Consider the following 14,856-nt stretch of genomic DNA (forward strand, 5'->3'; position numbering starts at 1 on the left):
CAAATTCATAGAGAGTAGTCTCAGGAATTCTGTAAATATAGAATTACCTCCTACCTGGAGGGTTCCTTAGCTTTCTTTGAAACCTCAGAAATGAGATCTCGCTTTTATTAATATTCAGCCCTCACTGGATGGCTTTTTTCCTAGGATTTTCAGATATCATTGCCTCTGACTTGCAGTCAGTAGCTGCCCCGTGGAGGCCAATTATTTCTCCTTGGTCCCTTAGATGGTAGCAGAAGAAAGCGTCTCACTGACTCTTCTTATATAATCTTGCAAACAGGCCATACATGTTTTGCCATGGTACAAACAAGGCCAACACTCACATTAGGAACTTTGCAATTTGTTGCTTTGGTCAAAACTGCAAGATCCTGTAACTTACCAAGTGCTCTACAGACTTCACAGAGAAGGGAGACATTGTATCTCAAGAATGGATGTAGGACTACTTAAATGATTGCAAAACAATTGTGATTTTTTTTTCCTATTAAGACTTCAAATTTAAGTAAGATTCAGTTTCATCTGACAACCCCATGTGCATAACAATCAACCTAATGTGGGAAAGGAGAAAAGTGCAAAGCAGAACTCCAAAGTTAATTTTATCTAAAGCGAGAATCAGGCTTTGAAGTTGAGTTCCTTGTCACTTCATTTAATTTCTATCTGATATTACTCAGAGAAATTGGGTGCAGCCTGTACTGCCCTAGAGATTAAATAAAATTGCATTTAAAATGACTGCCAAAATGCATCTAAGAACTCTGCCAATGGGCAAGTTATTCCAGGCCCCTGGGGACACCGCAACATCAGGAACCCAGGAACGTACCTTGCTGTACGAAGGCTCCATAGACTATCCAGATGGCGCTGTGCAAGGTGGCTGAAGCGGATGGTCGGGGCTGGGCAGCACTCTGAGCCCTCACGGCCTGGATCCGGTTCAACACAAATATCAGCACACCCACCACAGGGATGGCTGCTGCAATGCAGGCCCACACGGCAAAATCAAACGGAGCAAAAAGAGAGAAGATGCTGATCTTCTCCTCGGGCTTCTTGATTAGGATCCCCACCGAATAGTCCATGTACCGCTTGCTGAAGTCCACAACGCTCTCCCTCTCCGGGGTGATCGTGATGGCGGAGATAGCCAGGTCTGCCCTCTGAAAGGCAAAACTAACTCATCAGACAGCAGTCCTCAGCTTCCTGCTGGGTCCCACCCTGAGGCAAGGCCTGCCCTCTACCCTTTGGGTTATTCTGTCCAGAGGAAATGGATTCAAGAGGTGACAGCCTGTGATCTTGAATACTGTAAAAAAAAAATTCAACACTAAGTTGTCTGTTTGAATTGTAGTTTTTCCTCACTTTCTTGTCCTCACAAACTTTTTTCTTTTGCCAGTATTTCCCTCTACCCCGTCCCTGCCCCCAACAAAGAAGTCCCTTCTATCTTCTTCTAGGCTTATCTACACCCTTCCTATACTTCCATCAAGCCTCTCCAAACTTCCATTAGCCCACATGGATGTCTCCCTTTCCTGAGATACTTCAGAAGTTATGGTGAGTTGTACAACTACTTGAAATCTCATTAATGTCTCAGTCCTTGGTTGTTTTATATGCAGACTTCATGCCAGAGAGTAATATCCTCCAAGAAAAAAAGGGTTATCTACTTTTCTTGATCTTCCATGGCCCTTCATTCATGGCCTCTAAGATATATGGGTTGATTCTTCATATAGTAAAGCCATGTTAGGCGGGGATTCTCTGGGCATGCTGTACTTTGACCCCAAAAGTACCTTGCAAGATTTTTGCTTTCCAAAATGGGCTTAATTTTAAAAATAGGCAAAGACTCTATTAAGATGGAACTAGACTGTGAAATTAAAGCTGCCAAGACTGGTGGAGGTTAGGATAATTAGGCTTAGATGGATGATGGTGGGAAATAATGAGCCTGCAGTCCTCACTTCAACCACAAGAGCACCAAAATATACAATGATCATCTGATCTTGGCTCTGGACATCTAAGTAGGAGGCATCATCAGAACTAAGTTTATTTTAGGGGGGCCTGGGTGGCTCAGTCGGTTAAGTGGCTGACTCTTGGTTTCAGTTCGGCTCAGTTCATGATCTCGCGGTTGTGGGACTGAGCCCCAAGTCGGGCTCTGTGCTCAGCAAGGGGTCTGCTTCAGATTCTCTCTCCCTCTCCCTCCTGCTGTCTCTCTCTCTCTCTCTCCCTCCCTCTCTTTCTCAAATAAATAAATAAAATCTTAAAAAAGATGAAGTTGGGAAAACACACATATAAAGACTTCATCAGAAAAATTTTTATCATATTTAGTATATGGGCTAGAGGGGTAGATATACTGATGTCCTAAACTATGAAATCCAAAAAAATAAAATAAAATAAAATAAAATAACAAACAATGAAATCCAACAACATATCTAGAGTAAAAAAAAAAAATGTTGGAGGTAATGATGGTGAAGCTCTCCTCTTAGACTTGTCACATTTGTATCTCTGGTTCTTGTCTCTCTTTTCAAAAACTCAAGATCCAGGGATTTCTTTTTAAGGATTTGGAGCATTCAGAGCATACATAAGGCCTAAGAAGAGTTCTAGTGGAGCAGGATAGGTTTAAACATAGGAAGAAGGGAAAGTAATTTATGAAGCCATGTCCAGAAGAAGCACAAGGGGACTCACTTATGACACAAGTAAAGGGGTGACCTGGAACATAGGGGAAAACACTCCCCACCTGTGAACCTGGAGGTTAGAGTAGGTGTTTGCACATGTGAATTTCATAGGTAGCTGAAGTAGTATTTCAAGTCCACAAATCTCCATTTCTTTGCCTAATATAGGAGCACTTTTTTTTTTTTAATTTAAGAGAGAAGACTTTTAGGTTGCTTGAAGAGAAAGATAAACTTTTGAAACAGTCTCTAAGGGATATAGCCAAGGGGTCCAACAAAGGACAAGTTAAGGAACTTGGGCTGTCCTGAAGGCCTAGCTGAGGTTGGAGGCCACACACTGTTCATATATCCATCTGGGCAAATTTGTGATTTTGTATGCAGCAACTTGGACATCAGAGTCAGAGGGTAGATAATATACTCAAGTCAGGGTTTCAGTACAATAAGAGACCAAGAACAAAGAGAATCACAAAAGATGAAGGGAATAGGATTATCTGGTCAAACACTGAGGGCATACCAGGCAGGAAAGGATGCAAAAATCTTAAAGAAAGATGAACCTCAAATACATGTGCTAAGTGGAAAGGGCCAGACACAAAAGACCATGTATGGTATGACTCTATTTACATTAAATGTTCACAAAAGCAAATCTATAGATAGAAAATAGATCAATGGTTGCCTAGGGCTGGGGTTGGAAATGGGATTTACTGTAAGTGTGAGGGATCTCACTGGGTTGATGGAATTATTCTAAAACTAGATTATGATGATGGTTGCATAACTCAGTAGATTTCCTGAAAATCATTGAATTGTATATCCAAAATGGGTGAATTTTATATATAGATTAATACTGCAAGAAAATTGTTTTTTTAAAGCTTAGGAGAAATTGGAGAGTTTGTGTCTGCCTTTATGGGTTGATAAAGCAAAGGACTTGTGTTTTAGGAGCAAAGGTTCAAAAGAGTCAGAAGGACAACAGGTCATAGTCATGGAGTGGGACAGTGATGGTAACACATAAGATGTTGACAAAATGCATGGGTACAGGCACTGACGTGGAGCACAAACCAAGGTCACTGGAGGTGAGGCAGTCAAAACACTGGGAGCTCATATTTGGCCCCAGGGATGTCTGCAACATCAAAGTTGTTAGCACCAGCAACCCTAGAGAGGGAGGGCTTGAGCAGATTGCCACCATCATAAATGACTATCAGGAAATGACCCAGAGGTCACGGGATGACAGGGGTGAGGATGGGGACACAGTGAACTGGCCTCATACCAGGAGTCTCAATGAGGACCCAGATTCTATAGGAGAGAGGAAGAGTAATTATTTGAAATTAATCTGAGGAGCTGGGGAATGTCGTATCGCTTACACACAGCAATGCAGACACACACACATACTCATGCACACACACGCACTTGTATATACACATCCCACCTGTGGGCCACGAGGGAGAAAAGAATAAGCACTCACTCATACCTCCCGTGAGAACTAAGTTCCTATTTCAGCCCAAATGTGGGGGTGGGTTGCAGGAAGGATATCTGACAGAGCAGGCTCAGTGGACAGGCTCAAAAGGAATGGCAGCAGTGGGCATGGAAAGAAAACAGAGTGCCAGGGAATGAGAAAAAAGAACAGAAATGGATATGGTGGGGAGGGGTAGGTTGAAGAAAAGAGAGATCTAGTGAGTGAAGAGTGGTAACCTGTGATCTGTTTAGCTAGTTCCAAGGTCCTAAATGCCTAATGGGCCAAATTTAGATATCACCCCAGAGGCAGACTAGGCAGACTAGGCAGACAGGACCTCCCCATGGTCCTGCTTTTGGGACCTACCTTGCTGATGAGCTCCCCGATCATCCCGTTCCAGGAGGTGTTATGGAGCTGGTGACCATACCTGCCATCGGGGGCCTGGTAAATTTCATATTTGAAGCCCAGAGCCTTGGCCAGTGCATCCAGGACATCTATGGAGAACCCTTTGTAGCGCTTGGGCTGTCCAAGGATGTTCTCAGCCACCATCACGAAAGGCTCTTCCTGAAGACAACAGAATGGATGTTCTTCAATTAAATAACAGGTTCATTAACACACATCTTTCCAGGGTATTGGAGAGACCAATCTGATGAATCATAGCTTTAGAATGTTTGTGAACATGGGCACGTATTTACCCAATTATTTAGGCCTGGAGTCTGAACATTGCTGCCCTTTTTTTAAAGCAGTTTATGGACACTCAGAGCACAGTGGATAGGAAGACCCCTCCAACCAGCATACTGATGGAGGAATGGAGATTTACTTGTCCTGTGTGATGTCATCCCAGCCTCTGCTCAGAACCCCATTGCCAGAATGACATGATTTGTTTTCACTCCTTTATTTGTGACATTCAGGACTCTGTCCTTAGGAAATGCCATAATACTTCAGGATCCACATAAGAAATGTGGTTACTTCTCATCCAGTATAAAGAACGGCAGTAAAAGCTCTATGATATTAGATTGAGAGAAGACAATATTACATCTATCAGACTGTACTAGAAAATGGATTCTGATTCATGCAAGAAGGTCACACCATATGTCAAGGGACAGGACAGAATTAAACCCCACAGTTTCCAAGCCCAAAGCCACATTCACACATTTTGTGTTGTGTCCTGTGCACTCCTGTAGGGCATGTGGTCCTCTGGAAAACACCTCAGCCTTCCCCACCACAATCCTATAAAACTGAACAAGAAGGGGGCTTTTGGCAAACAGCCCCAGACAATCTATCTCATTAGTTTAATTGGGGGTGTGGGGGGTTATGGTATAATGTTTTTTCTGTGATGTGCATACAGGAAATGCAGGAACACTGCTGCCAAAGGCTTCTAGAGCCAAGGAGATGTCAGTGCCTGATGCGACAGAGGGGACATTTGAACCATGTCTGACCAGTTAATAAGAGGTAAATCGAAAATGTCTCCTAGAGCCCTGAAAAGATGAAGGAAGAAATTGACAGGAAGATGCTTCTAAGATCTCTTGAAGATGGAAAAGTCTATGATTCCAGGACAACCATGTAGAAAAATTGCAACAAAGGGTCTTTGTTATGAAGTTTGTGTCCCATGGGGCCATCAGTGGGATTGGGTGCTGGGAGAGTATCCTCCTCTAAGCATCTCTCTGGGGACTCTGCCTATCAGCAAAGCTCTCCTAAGGACCATCAGTAGGTCAAGATACTGTTTACATCCAGGAACATAGATATGCCTGCTTGAAAGCTTAGCAGTGGCTCTAGAGGTCCATCTCTAGAGCAGCCCAGTCACCTCCCGTGAAAGGCCCTGGGGCAGAATCTCCAACCTTACTCTTCTTCATTATTTGTAAAATTATTTGCCAGAAAGGCCTTACGAACACTCAAGCCACTAATCAAGATCCCCTTCTCTCCAAACACAGCATTAAGCTGAACAGAGAGAAGCCTCTTACTCAGAAGCCTGAATGGTGAAACTCCCCAATATGCCCGTGATCCTACCAAGACAGTCACCACTTTGAGAGTCAGTCCTTGGAGGCGGCTGCCCATGGGCCTCTCTTGCAGGCTGCCATTCAGGCCTTTCTCTGAGTCCCACGTCGCCAGCTGTGAAGGAAAAAGGGAGTGTGAGGGACAGAACGGGCCCCTGTGTGCACCTCAGGAACTCGCCTCTCCAACCGGGATCCTGAATCAGGCAGCCAGGAGGACAAGAGTCCCTTCAGCGTCGCAAAGACTCAGAGCCATCTTAAAGCCTTAGAAAGAATAAAGGTGTGACAGCCAGTTCTACTTTCTCCGTTAGCTCATGTGGAACTCGAGGACTTGCCACATCTTTAAAATAAAACCAATTGGTAAGAACTTGTTTCTAGAATGAGCATTTCTGTCTCATTTTATTCTGTCCACTCACCAAGGTCATGTCACCATGTCTCCCACAAAGTGTCTTCTTTCTCTAATTACTCCTTTGACTTGCCCAGGCCACAGGGCCCCTTAAGTTCACCCATCGCTGCCCCCTGAGGCAGGATGGGGCTCAGCAGTGAAGCAGGTAACAAAGACCCCCATGTGTGGCTTGTCTTGCTCCCTGATGCCTACTGCAAATGGGGTCAAGAGCTCCCTGCCTGTCTTCACTGTAGGGCAAATTTCATAATTTTCCTTGATGTACAGGTATAGGGCAAGACTACATGTGCTCTGGATCTGCCAAATCCTCCTGAACCTGCACAGTCTCTCCCATAGCCTGATGCATCTCTGACAGGCCCCCTGAGATGTTATGGAGCCCCTCTACTGGCTCAGAAACAACAGGAGACACAGATGTTCTTTGGACTGCTTCCCCTCTCTGCATCCCTGCTGGGTCTGGGGAATCACGATGAAATCTTTATCTGATCAATGTTTCTCAGTCATTAATTGGTGAAATGTAAAACAAAAAAAAAAAAAAAAAAAAAAAAACAGATAGCAGCCCCCATCTCAACTTAATCAGGATCTCAGCACTTAGGCATGAGGAATTGTAATGCTTCCCCAGCAGTCCTCATTGAGAAACTCTGTTCTTCTAGGACACTGCATATTAGATTCTCTTAAGAAGGCTTTTAAAGCATATTGAGGGCTGGGCCTCACCCCCAACGATTTGAATTTAATTGGTCTGTAGTGGGCTAGATATGAATATTTCAGCTCCCCAGGGGATTCTAATGCACAGCCAAGATTGTAAACCTCTGCTATAGATTAAAACGGGGGATCCTCAAACTGTAATATGCACACAAATTATCCAGGGATTTTATATGCACTTTCTGATTCTGGGGCCTCTGATTATTCCTATCTAACAAGCTCCCAGGTGAGGCTGCTGCAGATGATCCATGACCACCATTTAAGCAGCAAGGCATTAAAGAAGCAAACCGCTGTGGGCAGCATCTACTCTTCATCGGAGAAATCCCACAAGTCCCCTAGTGAGACTGAGCAGAAGAACTATCCCTCTGTGGAGAAATGTCACCAGGTGCCCTAAAGAAGCCACCAATAGTGCTACCTAAGGACACGCCTGCTCTCCCAGCATGTCCCTTAGCTTTTACATCTGCAGCAGGCTCTGCACTCCAAGCTTTGACTATGAAGCTACAGTGGCAGAATCTGTGGGACCATGCCACCTGGAAGATACTAGAACCCTGAGGCCTAAAGCAGGACTATCAGAATGAGATACATGGTTGTAAAAGCAGTTTAAAAGGAACCTAGAAACTCGGGCTGTCACTTTGGACACAATACCAACTAAGACCCACTCCATCCTAAGTAATAGGATGCCTGGCAGTGATGAATGAATCATTTAGTTAAGAGTGTAGCCATGTGCTCTGAGAAGCTCCTCACAGCCACCACCAATTAATTTGAGGGGCACTGCAGTAAAGGGCAAAGTTAAAATCTACCCAAAGTCCTCTTCAAGGACATCAAAGATGCCACACTCTGGGAACTGGCATAGTGAGAAGGAAAGCTCATGGCTCTTTCCCCCTTGGGTCGTGGAAACAGCACTGGGACCCAGGATCAAGTCCTGCATCTGGATTAGAATGCTGGTCAAAGGGAAGAGACAAACCCAGACAAAAAGAGTCAAGGTGTCGATTCCCTACATTCTTTGGACCCTCTGACATGGACCAGGGAACTCATGATATGTCTTTGGGCTGCCTGCATCTGATCCCCATAACTGGTTAGCCCAGGCATTGGAGCTGCTTAACCCTGATGGGTAATCTGCTGCATCTCCTGGGTGGGGTGGTGTTAAGAAGGTCCCCAGACCACCTCGATGACTGACAAAGTCATAATGAAGGCGATCTTGCCTTCGTGATGACATGTCAGTTCCAGGTACCAGATACTCTGCCTTACAGCAGGACTTGAATTCCTAACATGTGCTGTCAAACCTCCGTGGCACAGGTGAAGGGCCATCTCCACTCTGTGCTAGCACCTGCATGAGCAAGCACCCAGCATGGGGTTCTGCTTGGTCTTGATCAAACAAACTTTACCCGTCTGTCTACTGGGATAGTAATCAGTCTTGCGAATGGAGAATGGAGGCAGGAAAAAGCAGTTGGGATAACACCCTGTCCTTCTAGAGTTTTAAGCTCAGCTGCGAGAAGGGCTCTGCCTCTCAATGCCTGGCCACACAACCCTCTTCTTCTAGCTCATTGCCTGGCTCAGCAGCAGCCCCCCTGCCCCAGAGTATTGCAACAGCCTCCCCATTGAGCTCATTACCCCCAACCTCTCTCTTACAGCCTCCTCCCTTTTGCTGATTTGTACCTTTGTAATAAATGAACTCAAACATGAATGTGTTAGTGAAAATTTTCAAATGACTTCTCATTGCCTACAGAATAAATCCTAACACTCTGAAGCTTGGCCTAAAAGAAAGGCCTTCCTTATCGAGATCCAAGCCTGGCAATCAGGTTCACTGTATGTAGGCCCAGCCCACTCCAACCCCACCAAATCCCTCACCTTCACATGGCATGCTTCCTCTAAGTCCTTCTGCCTGTAATACCATCCCTCTTTGGTTGGGTCTGGTACACACTTACTCATACTTTTTTTTAAAATAAGCTTTCACTTTAGAATAGTTTTAGATTTACAGAAAAGTTGTAGAGGTTGTGCAGAGTCTGTCCATATAGCCTACACCCAGTTTTCCCCATTTAAGATGTTACATTAGTATAATACACTCCTCACAGCTAATGCAATGTTTATTAGCCCAATCTCCACCATTTATACAGAGCTGCAGTAGAAATACTCTCCACTGTCTATCATGCTGGATCTAAGTCTGTGACCCTGCTGGGTATGCTACATGGGTTTGTCACCCTGTCCCTTGAGATCAAAACCCTATCTTCATAAACTGTCTAGAATTTCAGGCTCTTGGACTAGACCTTGCCTTGCTTATTCCCATCTCAGGGTTTCCAACCTTGCTTTGAATGCCATGTTCTCCTCTTGAAAGTCAAATTACTATACCTGGTAAAGATCTGGGGAAGAAGAGAGGAACTCAGAGGTGTGAAAATAGCATAAGTTTGGTAGTTGACTGACCTGTATTCTAGTTTTGTTTCCACCACTTACCTAGGTGAACTCAGACAGCATGTTTGACTTCAGTGCTTAAAATTTTGAATAAATTTGACTCCATTGACATTCCATCTTCTTATCTAAAAAGTATAATAAGAATATCTTCTCTGCCTACCAAACATTTAGGGGCTATTCAAAAGAAAAAATCACTTTGAAATAATCTGCTATAAAGTAATAATCACAAAGTAAAGAAGCAGGATATAAACCTATGTATGCAATAAAAGCTTAATTATGGTTTTTTAAAAGGGTGGTAGTAAACATGGGAGGAGCTGTATTAAAATGTAATATGTGAATATATCCAGGTGGTGGAATTATGAATAATCATTGCAACTTCTTGACAGTGTTCCATGTTTTCAACAGGTTTTTCACTACTTTCACAGGAAGGAAAATAAGCTTTTGATCAAAATAACTAGCATAGATGACAAAATCCTGTCACACGCATTTGTACGACTAAGGACTGAATGGAGAGGAGCAAATTATCTGTTGGTGTGTCAAGACCAGTCTGAGAGTGAGAACCCAATAAATCAGTCCTCTGGCTGCCAGGATCTCTGGCCACGGTATCCCCATCTCCTAGAAGAGGCAATTGCAGGTTCATCCAAACTGGCGTCTCCCATTCTATGACCTCTCCAAGATGGTGTGGGGCCCAATGAACCTATTGGGTTTGGAGACAAGGAAGTGGCCACTGCTGACGCCCAGCTCCATGAAGACAGACCATATTTCTCCACTAAGAAAAAAGGACAGCAATCCTAAAGCAAAGCCATTTAAATCTAAGTGCAAGTATATGAGAGGGGGAAAAAAAAATTCCTCCCCGCCTATAATTACCCCTATTTTTTTTGTCCGAAAGTATTGAGGAATTAAACGTTTTTTATTTTGTGTGTTTTTGTTTTTTAATACAGACCTCTCTCTCCCTGTCCTTCAGGGCATCCTGTACTCTGACAGAGAAAGAAAAAATACTTCAAAGTGAAACCAAAATTCTGCCTTCAAACACATCAAAGTGCAACCATGTTCCCGGAACCAGGATCCTTGAGTTGGGCAGGGAAGTTTATTATTCCCTCACATCAGCCTCAAGCCGAGCGCCCCAGGCTGAGTGAATACCAAAATTTCTACAAAGCCTTGTGTTCTTGCCCAAATCTTAAGACCAGAGCAGTAACTCTTCATTTCTGAGTGAGGCCATCCCTCTGAACACCTGGAATATAAGACCAGAACACAGAAAAAGCACAGTATAAACAGACTCCAGTGGACTTTTCTTCCTTTTTCTTTTAAATAAAATAAAGCCTTTAAATGGATTCCCAAACTTGCAGCTGACCCAGATTGGGAGAGACTGTATTCAGCTTCCCTCCTGAGGTGCCTGGTTCTTCTAGTTCAAAACACCGAGGAAAAAGTTTCAGTCAATGAAAGCCAAATGAGGCTGATAGGCTTGATAAATGGGAAGCCAGAAAAACCTTTCCCCCATACAAGGCCCGACACTTAGTCATACAGCTGCAGACCATTTCATTTGTGCATAAGGGCGTCTATTCTGGCTTCCCCTTGTATTCTGTAGACAGAATTTTGTTTATGGGATTGATGAATTTTATGGCCACAGACACCCACTTTTGACAGCTGACCTATCAAGATCAGTGCCTGAAAAACTAATTTCCAGCACTGTTAAACAAAATGAGAACTGCCGCGATTTGATAAGACAGCTATGGTTCTCATTCATCCAGGAGGTCTGCTCTACCCAGACCAGAAGCATGCATGGAGCCAGAGGTTACAGCACAATCATCCCTTGAAAGGAGATATATGGTTTCAAAATCTGATTATGACAAACAACTGTTCAAGAGATCAGCCAATTGGAGAATAAATTTCATAAACCAGTGGTCTAGGGAAAATATATTTCCTGAGTCAATTGGGGTGTTCGTCATGTTAGCATTTGAGTTGTGAGATGTGGGGATTTGGGACTTTGTGGCCCTGTCTTTAATAAATGCAGGGCTATTAACCATAAATGGGACAGGCCTCCTCTGGAAGAATGGGCTTTGCGGTCTATAATCTAGTTACAGAGGTCTCTTAAAGGGTTGTCTCTTTTCATGGGCAGGGGGGAAGGAGAAGAGAGGCAATCCAACTGCCTCACAGTCCAGAGACGGAATATGACCAGTTTCACATATAGAGCCTTGCCAATTCCTGGGGAGGGAGTAAAGGAAGGAAAGAAGGTAGGTTTGCTTAACCCCAAATCTCATATTTAACTATATCCATCAAGATAATAGATCAATAACCTATAGTCACATTTCACAACTAAGTGACCATCCACTTCAGTGATAAGCTTATATCAAGAGAGCACTGAAGGCAGGAAGTGAAGTTTTTATGACCATGTCTGTCATACTTCACAGCCATTGCTGGAGTCCAGTTTAAGCCATACCCTCATTGACCAGTGACCGCATTCAACTGAGCGCACAAGCCTTGGCTAGAATATGGGCTTCAGTAGTGAAAGCCACAGTGGGTTTATCTTCATGGCAGTGCAAGGACTTTTCTAAAACATTTTAGAACATTTTTATTGGAGAATAGATGGGTTCAGTGTCTGTTTCAAAGGATCACAGTCCTGGGTGGGTTTGGAATCAAGGGGGCACCCACATCTTGAATCAGCTTGAGTTGGGGCATTCAGCCAGCACTGGCTCCAGATAATCAAATTGCACATTTTAAGCTCTGGCTAAATGCAGGGACAACATGTTTAGACACAAAAGAGCATCTTGGAAACAGAATGTAAGAATCTGAATATAGAATATTATTTGTAGCCAGGAATTCTAAAGTAAAATTCTAAAGAATATTATTTGTAGCCAGGAGTTCTAAAGGAATTTAAAAGTTCATTTTGGGGAGGAGGAGCAAGATGGCAGAGGAGTAGGAGACCTAAATTTCGTCTGGTCCCAGGAATTCAGCTACATAGGGATCAAACCATTCTGAACAGAACTCAACAGGAGATCGAAGAAAAGAATAGCAGCAACTCTCTGAACCAAAAAGCGACCACTTTCTGGAAGGTAGGACGTGCGGAGAAGTGAACCCGAGGTGATATTCGGGAAGATAGATGGTGGGGGGTAGGGAGTCGGCTACCGGCAAGTGATAGAGCTGCAGAGCACAAAATCGGAACTTGTAGCTCCGCTGCGGGAAATTGGTCCAGTGGCTAAGTGGGGGGTGGAACCCTCACTGGGACCTAAGTGGCGTCACAGAAAGACCGGGGGAGCCTGAGTGCAACAGAGCTCCCAGGGATTGGAGTGGGGAAGCCGGCTACAGAGACGGAGCCAAGAAGTGGGCTCCTAGCTCAGGGTAGCCATAACCGTGATCCACAGCACAGTCGGGCCACTGCTCCCCCAGCAGGGACCCAACAAGTGGCAGATTCGGGGAGACTACCCTTCCTCCCCTGGAAGGAGTGGCACAGGAGTGCACCACAGGGATCTGCTGGGTTTGGAGACTCTACATGGGGTCGTGTGCCAGAGAGAGAAACAGTCACAGGCCGAGTGAGCAAGGAGTGCGGCCAGAGACCGGGGAGACCAGAGTGACTGACTGCTTTTCTCTGGGGGTGCACTGAGGAGTGGGGTCCCGAGTTTTCGGCTCCTCTGGGGAGGAGATTGGGAGGCCGCCATTTTCACTCTCATCCTCCAAAGCTGTAGGGAAAGCTTGCAGGGAACAAGAGCTCCCGAGAGCAAACCTGAGCAGATTACTTAGCCTGGACCCGGCAAGGGTGGGGCAATTCCAGTTATGGCAAAGATATTTGAGAACCCCGGCAACAGGCCCCTCCACTAGAAGATCAGCAAGAACAGCCAGCCAAGACCAAGTTTACTGATCAATGAGAATGGCAGAACTCAAGCGCTAGGTGAATACTGCACATAGAATTCATGGCTTTTCGGGCCGCCTGGGTGGCTCAGTCAGTTGGGCATCTGCCTTCGGCTCAGGTCGTGATCCCAGGGTCCTGGGGTCGAGTCCCACATCGGGCTCCCTACTCAGCGGGGAGCCTGCTTCTCCCTCTGCCTCTGCCTCTCTCTCTGTCTCTCATGAATAAATAAATAAAATCTAAAAAAAAAAGAAAAAAAAAAGAAAAAAAAGAATTCATGGTTTTTAATTGCACTAGTGGGTATTTACAACAAAGATACAAATATAGGGATCCGAAGGGGTACATGCACCTCGATGTTTACAGCAGCAATGTCCACAATAGCCAAACTGTGAAAAGAGCCAAGATATCCATTGACAGATGAATGGATAAAGAAGATGTGGTATATATACACAATGGAATATTATGCAGCCATCAAAAGGAATGAGATCTTGCCATTTGCAACGACATGGATGGAACTGGAGGATGTTATGCTGAGCAAAATAAGTCAATCAGAGAAAGACATGTATCATATGACCTCACTGATATGAGGAATTCTTAATCTCAGGAAACAAACTGAGGGTTGCTGGAGTGGTGGGGGGTGGGAGGGATGGGGTGGCTGAGTAGGGTATGTGCTATGGTGAGCGCTGTGAATTGTGCAAGACTGTTGACTCACAGATCTGTACATCTGAAACAAATAATACAATATATATTTAAAAAAAGAAGAAGATAGCAGGAGGGGAAGAATAAAGCGGGGGAAATCGGAGGGGGACACGAACCATGAGAGACGACAGACTCTGAAAAACAAACTGAGGGTTCTAGACGGGAGGGGGGTGGGAGGATGGGTTAGCCTGGTGATGGGTATTAAAGAGGGTACGTTCTGCATGGAGCACTGCGTGTTATACACAAACGATGAATCATGGAACACTACATCAAAAACTAATGATGAGATGTATGGTGATTAACATAACAATAAAAAATTTAAAAAAAAGAATTCATGGCTTTTTTCCCACGATTCTCTAGTACTTCAAAGTTAATTTTTTTAATTTTCTTTTTTTCCTTTTTCTATTTTTTTTGAATTCTTCTTTTTCTCTTTTCCAACCAAACCTTATCAATCCCTTTTTTAAAAATCTTTTTTATTTATCATTTTTAGAGTCATATTCTATCCCTTCAGTGTAGTTAACCTTATTTTATATATATATAAATTTTTCTCTCTTTAAAATTTTGGGATACAGTTTCTTCTAAGAGACCAAAATCTACGCTAAATCTCTAGTGTATGGCTTTGTTCTAGTCTCCTGCCTGATCACATTCTCTCTCTTTTTGTTTTTTCTTTTTTTAATTTTTTTCTTTCTTTTTTCAACCAACTTCTTATCTTATCAATTCCTTTTATAAAATCTTTTATAATT

The 14,856-nt window shown here is 43.9% G+C and overlaps 1 protein-coding gene across 4 annotated transcripts in view; it reads right to left on the reverse strand.

The window, feature by feature from the left end:
* The window catches only part of GRID1 (glutamate ionotropic receptor delta type subunit 1), a 717,476-nt gene that overhangs the window by 111,369 nt on the left and 591,251 nt on the right, over window positions 1–14,856 (reverse strand). For all 4 annotated transcript variants that reach the window (XM_027597138.2, XM_027597137.2, XM_027597141.2 and 1 more), the window contains 3 exons: window positions 6,082–6,183; window positions 4,441–4,638; window positions 812–1,136 (listed from right to left, as the gene is read on the reverse strand). In XM_027597138.2, coding sequence (XP_027452939.2) covers window positions 812–1,136; window positions 4,441–4,638; window positions 6,082–6,183 — 625 coding nt within the window. The remainder of the gene's footprint in view (window positions 1–811; window positions 1,137–4,440; window positions 4,639–6,081; window positions 6,184–14,856) is intronic.

Source organism: Zalophus californianus, chromosome 15 (assembly GCF_009762305.2).
Source record: "Zalophus californianus isolate mZalCal1 chromosome 15, mZalCal1.pri.v2, whole genome shotgun sequence".
NCBI lineage: Eukaryota > Metazoa > Chordata > Mammalia > Carnivora > Otariidae > Zalophus > Zalophus californianus.